This window comes from Gymnoscopelus braueri, assembly GCF_963280865.1.
Source record: "Gymnoscopelus braueri genome assembly, chromosome: 5".
NCBI lineage: Eukaryota > Metazoa > Chordata > Actinopteri > Myctophiformes > Myctophidae > Gymnoscopelus > Gymnoscopelus braueri.
The window spans coordinates 55,126,365-55,140,637 of NC_137606.1; the positions used below are offsets into that span (position 1 = coordinate 55,126,365).

Below are 14,273 nucleotides of genomic sequence, written 5' to 3' on the forward strand. Positions count from 1 at the left end.
TGACGCTTTATTAACTAATTTAGCTGGAGACCCCCTGGTAACCCCCCCCCCAAGGACCCCTGGGGGTCCACGGACCCCACTTTGACATACCTGGGGATTATACCAGTGAAAGTGACCTTTTGCTTGAAATGGCAAATGGTGCATTTATATAGCGCTTTTATCCAAAGTGCTTTACATTGATTGTGCCATTAACCCATTCACACACACATTCACACACCGATGGTGGAGGAAACCATGCAAGGCACCAACCTGCTCATCTGGAGCAATTAGGGGTTCAGCGTCTTGCTCAAGGACACTTCGACACTAACTCTAGGGGAGTGCCCCAGCCCGGGATCGAACTGGGAAACCTTGTTGTTTTCCAGTATCACTCTACCCGGCCACTCTACCCCTGAGCCACTGCCGCCCGTGTGGTTGAACCTGAGACGCGCCAACACTCACATCGCTGCTGTCGGGGGGCAGAAACCTCTTATCTCCATATTTTAACGTATTGTGTTTTATAGCTTAAATTAATGCGCTTGATCATACAACAGCGTCAGGCCTGGCTTATCCAACGGGCTGCAGGTGCTGAAGCACAGGGCACCAACCTTGGGGGGGGGGCGGGGGGGGGGCACCAAACGGTGTGGAGAAAGTGAGAGAAGACAGATAGGCAAAAAGTGCAGAAATATAGAAGCAGTGGCTGCTAAAGGAGCGCTACAACGTTGAAGCGTGCTGGTGAAGCGTCATGTTTTCACTCGCTGCATCCAAGCACCCGGGCACAACGGAGGCTTAAGCCAGCCCTGTACAGCGTCACACACAAAAGAAGCAGCGGATCCACAAGTTCTAAACTCATTTGCGCCATGTTTTGAGCTTGCTTGCCATTTATTTATTTTTGAATCCTGAAAAGTAACAGTTTTTAGACATAATGAGGTTTTTCCACACCGACAGAGCCGATATGATATCATAAACATTACCTGCTGCAATTCTCACGCACCTTATGTCTAAACCTCATGTACTGTACATACTGTACGGGTGGATATACTATATGTCTTTTTCTGCGAGACAAAATCAGAGAAAACAGAAAGCAAGCTGGTATACATGACTGAGTCATGTCTTGTTTCTTCCTTTCTCTTTCTGGAAACAACAAAAACGATGGAGCTTGCGCACAAAAACAACCATTCCACCCACAGTTTTTCAGTGGTGTAAAGTAACTAAGTAGTATTTACTCAAGTACTGTACTTAAGTACAATTTTGAGGTATTTTTTTCTTTACTGGAGTATATCCTATATTTTCAGTACTTTTAATTCTACTACCCTACATCTTAGAGGAAAATATTGTACTTTTTACTCCACTACAATTATTGGAAAACTTCAGTTACTAGTTACTTTGCAGATTTCTATTATTATTACAAAACTACATTAACCAATTCAGCCCTATAGCCTACATTCCGGCCATTTGAAAATAGCCGATCTACAAGCTCACAATGCGTTGCGATGCAACACATTGTGAGCTTGTAGATCTGCTATTTTCAAAATATTTGTATACATTCCATTTTATACATCCCATTCACAAACTTGTGTGAAATGGGACATTGTGCATAATGAGTACTTTCTACTTATGGTACGTAAAGTACATTTTGATGCAAATACCTTTTGGACTTGTACTTGTAACAGAGTATTTCTGCATTGCAGTATAGATACTTTTACTTAAGTATAAAATGTGAGCACTTCTTCCACCACTGCTGTTTTCCCACCTGTTAAACCTGTGATGTGACAATTATTTGAAAACTTTAGTTACTTTGTAGATTTTGATTATTTTTACAAAACATACATTAACCACTTCAGCCCTACATACTGTACATTTCGGCCATTTGAAAATAGCCGATCTACAAGTTCACAATGCGTCTCATCGCGACGCATTGTGAGCTTGTAGATCTGCTATTTTCAAACGATTTGTATACATTTGAAAACTTGTGAAAAGGGACATTCTGCATAATGAGTACTTTCTACTTTTGGTACTTGAAGTACATTTTGATGCCAATACTTTTGTACTTTTACTCAAGTAAATTTTGCATTGCAGTATTGATACTTTTACTTAAAGTATAAAATGTGAGCCCTTCTTCCACCACTGCTGTTTTCACACCTGTAAACCATGTGATGTGACAATAAAAGATGGCTCTCCTCCTCCTCCTCCTCCTCCTCCTGCAGGTGGCCTGTTCATCAGGAACACGGACCAGGAGTACACAGCGTTCCGTCTGGCCATCTTTCTGCACAACACCAGCCCCAACGCCACGGAGGCGCCCTTCAACCTGGTCCCCCATGTCGACAACATAGAGACGGCCAACAGCTTCGCTGTCACCAATGCATGTGAGTCTGTGTGTGTGTGTGTGTGTGTGTGTGTGTGTGCGTGTGCGTGTGCGTGTTTGTCCCTGCAAGAGAAACGATAATACAATGATGGTGTACACATTTCATTTGTTTTCTCTCTCTCTCTCTCTCTCTCTCTCTCTGTCACGCACACACACACACACACACACACACACACACACACACACACACACACACACACACACACACACACACACACACACACACACACTTTATATGTCTGTCTCCCTCTCTCTCTCTCTCTCTTCTGTCACTGGTTTTGATGTGTGTTTGCGTGTGTGTGTTTGTGAGAGAGAGAGAGAGAGAGAGAGAGAGAGAGAGACTTTGTTTCCCTCGCTTTACCACGCCATACTGTGTTTGCGTGACGGCGTTCGCTTGGCTGAACCCTCACACGTTGAAAACCCGCCTGCGGGTTTGGTGAACCGGACCAAAATGTTTCTTAATTAAGCACAGAGGTCTGTCATGGAAGCAGACACCAACCTCATTACCTGCTCTCACCTCAGCTCTGTAGTCTGTACTCAGTCACATCCTTGTGTGAGAATATTACAAATATAACCAATGTATCCATTTGCAACTGAGAATATTACAAATATAACCAATGTATCCATTTGCAACTGAGAATATTACAAATGTAACCAATTTATCCCATTTGTTCCTTATGTCTCTGAGTCACATTTAAATCTAGAGAGTGACGTGAATAAACGGTTATGTTTGGTTACATTTGAACACTCTCTGACTTAAATTAAGCACTGGAACCCCAGCATCCATATTCCCGGGGGAAGCATTAGCCCCAAAAAATTGCCGATCCACAAGCTCACAACGCGTCGCTTTGAGCTTGTAGATCGGACATTTTTTTGGCAAAGAGATTTGGAGTAGACGGAAAACAGCGGTCCAAGTAGCCTACATTCGTAACTCGGGTCCGTTTTACTAAGACTAGAGGGTCCACTAAGTGGTTGAAACCAAGGATTTCATTTTGTGCAGAGTCTCATACACAGAAATGTAGCTGGTGAGAGATTCAATATAGATTATTCTGTGTGCGTGGGGGCGGGGGGTTATTTCATTATTGCACCGCAAACGTAAACAATTTTGCCACCACCGAGTTCACTGACAGCTGTCACCCCAGTTTCGATGTGTTATATACTTGTGTTACTGGGGTGTGTGTGTGTGTGTGTGTGTGTGTGTGTGTGTGTGTGTTATGTATGTTTTATAACGTAATAATTTATATCTGCAAAGTAACTAGTAACTAAAGTTTTCAAATAATTGTAGTGGAGTAAAAGTACAATATTTGCCTCTGAGATGTAGTGGAGTAGAAGTGAAAGTATTAGAAATTGGAAATACTCAAGTAAAGTACAAATACCTCAACATTGTACTTAAGTACAGTACTTGAGAGTAAATGTACTTTCCACCACTGTGTGTATATGAATGGTTTACCTTGCTTTACCACGCCATACTGTGTTTGCGTGCCGGTTCTCCGCTTTGCTGATCCTCATAAAGTTGAAATCCGCCCGCGGGATTTGGTGAACTGGACGAAACATCGCTTAATTAAGCACCGAAGTGGGTTATAAAAAGCAGACATGGACCTCATTACCTGTGATGTACACAATGGAGCGGCGGAGTATAGGCAATCCCCCCGTGGTCTCGCTTACGTCGGCTTTGAGAAAGGAAACCGACCTTTTATTAGTTGTGGAAGAGTCGTGCAGCTGTGGTTATGCTGCGATTTGGAACTCATTTTTAATGAATGAAAGGTTGTTTTAAACAATGGCAGAGTAGGCTAATACACTATAGCTAACACATCTGCAGTGGTTGGAGGTTGAGATGTTCTGATTGACATTTGATTCCCCACCCGATACCGATTCCAATACCTGACACTTGCCGTATCAGTTGATGGCGTGTACCGATCCGATACCAGTGCATAAATCTAGGAATGGATAACAATTTGTTTAATAATACATTGTTAACACATTGATTGCCAAGATCGAATATATGCGTTCTTTCATTTTTTGGGGGAAAATTCCACAATGGGCGACCTGACAAAAAACGTCACTTCCACCCGCCCCAATGATGTGATTTTCAGAAAAACGGCTGTAACGCAATTTTTTTTTTTTTCATTGAAAACCACCCGTTTTCAGCGGACCAAAGCTCCAAAATGGCGGATCGCGGTTGGAAACTTGTCGTTCCCATGGATACACAGATCCTCCCGCCTAATCACAGGAACCTTTTTTCGTGTATTTTTTTTACACAATGTCGGTTCCACAGAGTTTCAAATACGTTAACTGTTAAAACAATGTCATGCTATTTTTACTTTAAAAACGATAAATAGGAACTTTGTGTTCCAGCTTGGATCAATGGCAATCGATTGATTGATCATTACAAGAAACATGCTCTGAAAATGTACGAAGCCCACCCATCTGACCACTTAAACCTGCCTGTTGGCTGCCGTGTCAGATGGGTGGACAGCGCACAATTTAGAGATGTTCTATTCGGCCTTGCCTTAGATCAAGACTGTCATATATGCATTTTATCGATTTTGACATTTTTATATGTCCGGGCCCCCCAGTGCGCCCTGGACTTTCACCAGTAAAGCCTGTGTACAAATGCAAAATATAAGGTAAATTACCTGGTTTCCCCAATTGTTAACTAGCGCAACAGAGTCTTTTTTGCAATGTAGTAGTCCATATTTTTCAATAAAGAAGTGTGTTAATCCCGTCTGTGGCCGAACGCCATTTCCCCACCCTCGTTTACTTCCTGTTTACATTGAGTGTAATTCCAGCTTTCACTGGATGCGCCCCGTCACTACCGCCCATTGGGAACTTCCGACAATCGACTACAGACGGGATTAAAACACTTCACTATTGAAAAATATGGATTAATTCATTGCAAAAAGACTGTGTTGCGCTAGTTAACATTTGGGGCAACCGGGTAAGCACCTTATATTTTGCATGTTCGGAGAAATAAGGGCTTTACTGGTGAAAGTCCAGGGCGCACTGGGGGGGGGGGGTCGCTAAGACTCGATAAAATACATCTACGATAGTCTTGATCCAAGGCTATATTCGGCCCTGATCCAGAAAAGGTTGAGAACCACTGCTTTTACTCTATACGCCATACTGTGTATGCGTGGCGCCGTTCGCTTCACTGAACCCTCGCATGCGTCGATGGAATCCTGCCTGAGGGATCCGTGAGCCGGACAGAAACGTGAGTTAATTAAGCACCGCAGTCTGTTGTAGAAGAAGCAGACATGGAGCTCATTACATGTGAGTCAGTCAGTCAGTCAGTCATGGTAAGTTCACAATGCAGCTGCTATAGAGTCCTGGTTGGGGGGGGGGGGGGGAGAGGCATGTCTTCACTGGCTGCCTGTCAAACACACAACCCACTTAACAACGGTTCAACCTGCCGGCTGTATTTTGGGAAGCATGTCATTATGCAAAAATAGTGGATCTCAAAGCTCACTGTAAAACCTCAGTCGTGTGCGTGAGTGTATAAGTTTATATAAGCTTGTAGATCTGCTATTTTTGAATAGCCAAAGTGTAAAATAATGCTTTTTAGCTCAAATCAAAAAGTGACAAAGATGCGTCCCAGGTCTTAACACATTGAATGCCAATCGCGTAGATCTACGCGAACCTATTTAAAGCCGCAGCGTGCCAGTCGCGTAGATCTACGCGAACCGCCGATTCCCATTGATTTTGCCCCAGGTGCACTTTCCGAATTTTTTTGATCCATTTCCGTTTCCGATTTCCGGTCGGAAACAGAATTATTCGGGTTCCGTTTTTTTCGATCGTATCCGCTTCCTGTCTGGGATCCTGTTTAAAACTCGATTTTCTCGGTTGTTGTTTTTCTCCTCGCTGATCACTGTTTACCGTTGATCGGCTGTATCTTCAAGATGGCGGCACGGATTTGGAAACTGTTTTCGCTGGCCGTTTCTCACGGATCCGCTGTGTGTTTAGAACCAAATGAACGCGCACTTTTAACTTATTTAGCGAGGTCTGTGGCGACATGAAAAAAACAAAAAAACAACAATAAAACGCTGGCACTGGTGAGTACATTATGAGATTAAACTCTGGCATGGAATGTGTTAATGGATTAAAGATATAATATTTTGGCCCTCATTATAATGTTTTATAAACACTAATTCAATCATACACACTCATACAGTATTGCATACATATTATTGTAGTGGTTCTCAAAGTGAGGTCCAGGGACCCTTTGGGTTATTTGATGGGGGTTCCAAAAGGTCTGTAACTCTGAGAGTGTACGAGTGGAACCACATGTTCCATCAGTTATGGTGGTCCTTGAAATTAAAAGGTTTGAGAACCACCTGCATGGTAATTGTAGAGCAGACCTGATAAACCGGATCCACATGTGATGGAACCGATTCTGGTTCCTCAATGTTGGAACCGGTTCCTTTGGCTCCGGATCCCAACCGTGTGCGTGTGTGTGTCAGAGCATGTGAGCGGAGTGGAGCTCACATGCTCTGGTGTGTGTGCGCGTGTGTGTGTGTGTGTGTGTGTGTGTGTGTGTGTGTGTGTGTGTGTGTCAGAGCATGTGAGCGGAGTGGAGCTCACATGCTCTGGTGTGTGTGCGCGTGTGTGTGTGTGTGTGTGTGTGTGTGTGTGTGTGTGTGTGTGTGTGTGTGTGCGTGTGCGTACGTGCGTGCGTGTTTGCATGTGTGCGTGCACGAGGGTCATGCGAGGTCGAACGGTCAGTGTTATTTTGTCAACCTCTAGTCCATAGGTTGTGCTCTGTTTAATTCTATATTACTCATCTGCCCCTCGGTGAGAGAGACAGAGAGAGTGTGTGTGCGTGCACGTGAGTACTGTACGTGTGGCTGTGTGTGCACGGCACGCTCGTGCACGAGTGTGGTCTAGATGTAGGATCTAGACCTACAGTATTGTGCTATGCTAATCATTTGATTCCGTCCACAACTGCGTGTATGTCTCAAGTCAAGTTTAAAAGACTTTAGAATGTGTGCGTGTGCGCTCGCACATATGTGTGTGTTTGTGCGTGTGTGTGTGTGTGTGAGGAGTGATTCACAATTTCACCCCCTTCACATTAGAGGTCTAGGTCATGTTGGACTGTTTGTTGTGTTGCGAGCTTTCATTGAAACACTGTAGATAAAGTAGCATCCTTTTGTCTCTTGTTTCTGTGTCTCATTAACCACTAATTACCTCTCTCTATTCAGAGCAAAACGGACCTGAATTGCACAGAACTTGGTGCAGTCTTTAAGAAATACATCTCTACACCAAATCTCTTAAAATAGCCGATCTACAAGCTCACAACACGTTGCAGGTCATAGGACTCCAAAACTAATATCTAATTGGGTGCAGATCCCCATCTGTGAGGATCTTGTGACCCTCATACAAGATTTGGGTGTCATAAATAATTGAAAACATTTTGAAAATAGCAGATATACAAGCTCACAACACGTCGCATCATGATGCGTTGTGAGCTTGTAGATGGGCTATAAAAAATAAACTTGTATAAAGGGCTTAAGTGTTTATTGACTATTTTCAAGTAGCCGATTTTGACCCCGTAGAAGCCCGTCAAGGACCCTTGGTGGTCCCCGGACCCCACTTTGAGTGGCCCTAGACAGTGGACATGGCCATGAAGAGCTTCCTTATTCTCTTAGCGCCAGAGGGCCGTAAACAGACGCCCACACAAAGTGACCCTCTCCAGAGCGCTGCTTTGAGAGAATGAAAGGTCTTGGATATCATCCAGTAATTGACTCATGTCTCTTTAAAAGAAAAAGTCTAACACATTCAGACAATTTATTCCCCCAGTAGATATCATTGTTGCTTCTAATATGTCAGCCAAAAAAGAAAAATGGAAAAGTGGAGTGATAAGTCAGACAGTCAACTCTCACATAGCTTTGTAACCGTTTATATATAAACGTGGACGCCTCGTTGGCCGCGGCGGTTCATTGGAGCGTTGTGTCATGGCGGGCGCCATGTTTTGTCAAGCCATGCCTCCTGTAATGCATGTATGCCCCCATGTAAGGCTATTGAGGCAGGAGGTCTTTCCACTGTTAAAATCATCATAAATCACTGAATTCTCAACCCATTTTCACGCAGGTTGGTTTGTTATAAACATCACATTTTGTGGGGAAGTAATGCCTCCTACCGCATGTACAGTATGCCACATACTGTATACATGCCTCTGATCAAAAGTACAGAGACAGTTTAGTAGTCTAATTTTCCAACTAGAGAGTGGAGGGCAAGAGACCCTATTTGTTGTGTTGGTCCTGGTATTCAGACGGTACTACTCTATTTGATGTGTGGGTGCTGGTGTTCAGACGGTACTACTCTATTTGATGTGTGGGTGCTGGTGTTCAGACGGTACTACTCTATTTGATGAGTGGGTGCTGGTGTTCAGACGGTACTACTCTATTTGATGAGTGTGCTGACTGTGTTGGGCCTGTGTGTGTGTGTGTGTGTTCTGGGCCTGTGTGTGTGTGTGTGTGTGTGTGTGTGTGTGTGTGTGTGTGTGTGTGTGTGTGTGTGTGTGTGTGTGTGTGTGTGTGTGTGTGTGTGTGTGTGTGTGTGTGTGTGTGTGTGTGTGTGTGTGTGTGTGTGTGTGTGTGTGTGTGTTTGTTTGTGGTTAAAATAAACATGCCCTGAGAACGCACTAGCTTCCGGTTAAGTGTTCAGACGGGTGGGCTGATTTCACCTCGATGTGGGCATCCATACATGAAGGCTGATGGGGGACAAAAAGTGGAGGAAAAAAAAATGTTTTGAGACTCTTCTGACGTTCACCAAGTGCCCGAGGAAAGTAGATGTAAAGAAGCAGCGGTCTTGAGGGTATAATGTTAATACTGTATGTACAGTTAGCCCGCCACGAGCTATATAGCATGAACTGTGAGGGGCAGAGATCAGCTCTTGTCTTCAATTTCCAGCTCTTTGTGCGTGCACACACCCACACACGCACGCACCCACACACACACACACCCACGCACCCACACACACACACACACACACGCACGCACGCACACACGCACGCACACGCTCAGGCAGGCGCTGGTCCATGAGAGAAGAAGTGTTTGGGAAATGAAGCTCTTGTGTATGAACTGTCTACTCTGTGATGGTTCAGCCTCCATCCATCCACAGGCTACATAACAAGCTCAGCCCTATCTCTCTCTCTCTCTCTCTCTGTCTCTCTCTCTCTGTCTCTCTCTGTCTCTCTCTCTCTCTCTCTCTCTCTCTCTCCCTCTCTCTCTCTCTGTCTCTCTCTCTCTGTCTCTCTCTGTCTCTCTCTGTCTCTCTGTCTCTCTCTCTCTCTCTCTCTCTCTCTCTCTCTCTCTATGTCTCTCTCTCTCTGTCTCTCTATCTCTGTCTCTCTCTCTCTCTCTCTCTCTCTCTCTCTCTGTCTCTCTCTCTCTCTCTCTCTCTCTCTCTCTCTCTCTCTCTCTCTCTCTCTCTCTCTCTCTCTGTCTCTCCCTCGCTTTCCCTCAGTGGTGGAAACAGTATATCGTCGCTGTCGAGCAGAAACCTCTTATCTCCAGATTTTAGTTTTTTTCATAAATTAACTCATTAAGACCTGATGCCGATTCTAAAACATTTTTTTTACAGTTTTTTTGAAAAAATACATTCAAAGATTTGAAAGCATTTTCACGTAAAAATAAATAAATAGCAGCTCTACAAGCTCATAGCGCGGCACTCGGTGCCGCGCTATGAGCTTGTAGATCTGCTATTTTTGAATAGCCAAAGAATGACACACGTTCCCGGTCTTAAATCATACCAGAGCGTCATACAAAAGCACAGAAGTAGCAGATCTAACAAGCGACGCGTTTTGAGCTTGTAGATCTGCTACTTTTGCTTATTTTTGAAGTAACCGTTTTGGACAACATGAGGTTTCAACCCGACGGAGACGATACGATGTTTTACGCGAGTAAAAGTAAAAATACCACAATGTAGGAAATACTCTGCTGTTTGAGTAAAAGTACAAAAGTAACGGCATCAGAATATATCTTTGAATATACTATTTTAGAACTTTGTCAAAAATAGCAGATCTACAAGCTCACAACGTGTCTTAATGTGACGCATTGTGAGCTTGTAGATCTTGTAGATCTTGTAGATTTGAATAGACAAGCTACAGTATAATGGCTTAAGTGGGTTGTACGTTTTGTAATATTAATCTAAATCTACAAAGTAACGTACGACTAAAGTTTTCAAGTATTTCTAGGGGAGTACACGTTGCAATATTTAAGTCTGAGATGTAATGGAGTAGAAGAATTAAAGTAAAAAATCTAACTGAAAGTAAAAGTACCTCAACATTGTACTTTAAGTGCAGTACTTGAGTAAATGCATTCGGTTTCGTTGCACCAGTGCCTTCTCTCTCGCTCATCTTTCCATCTCTCTCCCTCTCTCTCTCCCTCTCTCCCTCTCTCTCTCTCGTCGCCTCCGGCCATGGCGCGGTGAATGGATCTCTGAATTAAATTCTGACTCACACTGCGTGTGGCCAGTGAGTCGGCGCTCTGAATAGAATGACAATGTGGGAGCTGTGTCTGTGACCTTGGCAGCCCTTATCCCACGCAAACGGATCGTAAAAAAAAGAAAAACATCAATGCAGCATAATAAACCATAACCATTCAAGTATATAAAAAATCTCCATCTTTGGAAAATAGCAGATCTACAAGCTCACAATGTGTCTTATCGCGACACATTGTGAGCTTGTAGATCGGCTATTTTCAAATGGCCAAAATGCATATAGGGCTGAAGTGGTTAATGTATGTTTTTGTGATAATAATCCAAATCTACAAAGTAACTACAGTAGTAACTAAAGTTTTCAAATAATTGTAGTGGAGTAAAAGTACAATATTTACCAATATTTACCCCATGTTGTCCTGTGTTCATAGTGCAGCGGTTCTCAAATGTTGTCATGTGGAGGACCACCCTATATTGATTTTAATTTACCCGCGGACTCCCATTTGAAAGTATTTTGTGCTAGGGACCCTCCACAACATTGCTATGGTGAAATACTTTTAAGATTATTAAATATTTGTCACAATTTCTCATGATTTAGCAAACATTTTACAAAAATAGCCGATGTACAAGCTCACATGCGCTGACGGCTTGTCCATGAGCTATTTTCGAATAGCCAAAGTATAGGGTTAAAGTTGTCAAACTTTAACCCTATACCCAAGTACAGAGCCAACTCATGTCCAGTTTGTTAACTTAGAGGGTTTAAGCAGTTAAAAACCTTCTGTTCTGGTCTGTATTGTATTGTATCCTTCTACCAATGAGGGTGATAAACATTGTCGTTATCATCTTCTATAATCATATATCATCTCTCATGGACCGTGCAAGCGGCTGGTAATTGTCAAATCAATAGCATTTATGTATCATTGACACAAACACAGCTCGCATCTAATTATCTGCCCTGGTCATCAGTAGTGGAGGACAAAGTACTCAACCCCAGTACTTGAGTCAAATTATATGCATACTCCTGGTCAAATATCACTCGATTACAAGTGAAAGTTGCTCTGTCAAATTTTTACTTGAGTTAAAGTAGCCTACTTGAGTTAAAAAAAATTAAATGACTATTTTGAAGTGAATGCTTAAAAAACATATATATTCTTAAAGGACGACTTCACCCGTTTTCAACCTATCTTCATATAATTGGTCCTCCATGATGCTCATGATAAAATGGTATTTTTTTTAGGTACTTTTACTTTACTGGAGTATTTCCAATTGTCTATACTTTTAATTCTACTCCACTACATCTCAGAGGAAAATATTTTACTTTTACTCCACTACAAATATTTGAAAACTTTAATTACTAGTTACTTTGCAGATGTAGTTAATTACATTATAAAACATACATTCACCACTTTAGCTCTATTTTATACCTCGGCTATTTGAAAATAGCCGATCTACAAGCTCACAACGCGTCGCATCGCGACGCGTTGTGAGCTTGTAGATCTGCTATTTTCAAACAGTTTAGTACTTTTACTTTTGGTACTTTAAGTACATTTTGATGCCAATACTTTTGTACTTTTACTCAAGTAAATTTTGAATTCCAGACTTTTACTTTACAGAGTATTTCTATATTGCAGTATTGGTACTTTTACTTAAGTAAAAAATTTGAGTACTTTTTCCACCACTGGTTACTGCCCCAGCGCTGGCCATCACTGTGTGTGGGTGAGTGAGGTGGTCTGAGCTACTCTACTACAAGTACTACTGTACTTGTCATGGTGTCATGTTGTTGGCAGTCTGAACCCAGGTCACAACAACGTCTGTTTTCTGATATTCATACAGCGGACATGTCCAAAGTCCGGCCCAGGGGCCAATCGTGGCACGAGGGCAGATTTTTATATGGCGCCGCGGCTTCCATCCTAAAATGTATTATTTATGGCCCGCCAGTATATACTGTAGTCATGTGAAATGCGTTGACGTTTCTGGGTGTTTTGAAATGAACCTTGACATTATTGTACCTTGTGTTGTCTCATGGTCAAGATGTGAAGGACAGGCTATTTAACACATTGGGTGCCAGAGGTTTATTAAAATATTATACGTTGAGTGCCTGCATTTCTTCCATCCACTTGCGTTATACGTTTCGTGCTGTAGAAGCCCCGACGCGGAAGTGCATGTAAACAAAGCGTGCGTGCGAGACGGCGGAGGGTCCCGACTAACGCCTGGAACAATAATATTTCCAACGCGATCCTCCATTGCAGCGTGATCGCCGATCGAAAACGGCTCGTTTCCACCACGTTAAAAAGAAATGGAGATATTAAGCTTTTAGTCAAGGAGATAACATTGAAAACGCCGACCGGAAGGATTTTTGACATGGAGCCACATCCAGCCTCTTCTTCTCAGAAACTCCTTGGGTGATGTCAAAGTTTCGTTTTAGCGCCCCACGTGGGCCACTCGTATAAAAATAGAATTGGGTCAAAAACGGTCCGGACCGTTTTCGGCACTTCTCGTTTGGATCCTCAAAAACGGTCCGGACCGTTTATGGCACTCGATGTGTTAATAATTTTTTTTTTTTTTCAATAATAATAATTCAAAGTATTTGTTTGCATTTGCTTCCCCCCCCCCATATATTTTCTTAATCCAAAAGTGCCATATATCGTATCGTATCGATATTGTGAGAAATGAGTGTATACATCGGCACACCCCTACTCCATGGTTACATTTGGCTACACTGCCATTTGAACAAAAGACAGTTTAATTGGCTGTACATAATGCCTGTATGTGAAAAGAGGCTGAAAAAAAGTCTGAATTGGTTTATGTCTTATTCCCAGCACAGATGAGTGGCTCACATTTTGTTACACAAAAATCGATTGATATTGGACTGTAGTTAAATACAATTGTTGTAATGTGATGCATTCGTATGTGACTTTGTAATGGTCCAAAGGTACAGTATGACATTACACATGTGTAGCAGTCGGCCCTATGATATTTTCATATTCTCAATTATGGCCCCCTTTGAAAACAGACCTGCAAGCAGTAGACCACAGAAATACATGAGCAAATGGCGATTTTTTTTGTTTGGTGAGTCAATGTAAATATTTCCATCATCCAACAACATGCACTATAGGTGTGTCAGCCCCGATATAAATCCACAGAGGCATCGTTTATGTACGATGACACCATTGATTTAATTCACTTGGATGACGATCAATCGGCAATAAAAAATGTCATGACGGTCACAGCCCTAGCAGGGGCCTTACAAACAATGTCTCCTTCTCTTCTCTTCTATTCTCTTCTCTTCTCTTCTCTTCGCTTCGCTTCGCTTCGCTTCGCTTCGCTTCTCTTCTCTTCTCTTCTCTTCTCTTCTCTTCGCTTCGCTTCGCTTTGGAGACACGCATGTACGCACACACGCACACACGTGCACACATAGTTACACAATAGCTCCATTACACTGATTACTGCAACTTGATTCCCTGAACAGTGCTACAATTCATAAAACATTTTTTTTTAA

General features: G+C 42.7%; 1 protein-coding gene across 1 annotated transcript in view; it reads left to right on the forward strand.

Annotated features, from left to right (window-relative positions):
• Positions 1–14,273, forward strand: part of gria4a (glutamate receptor, ionotropic, AMPA 4a) — a gene marked incomplete at both ends in the record, with an annotated part of 221,244 nt that overhangs the window by 7,211 nt on the left and 199,760 nt on the right. The window contains 1 exon segment of the mRNA XM_080429317.1: positions 2,148–2,342. Within this exon segment, the coding sequence (XP_080285443.1) occupies positions 2,148–2,342 (195 nt within the window).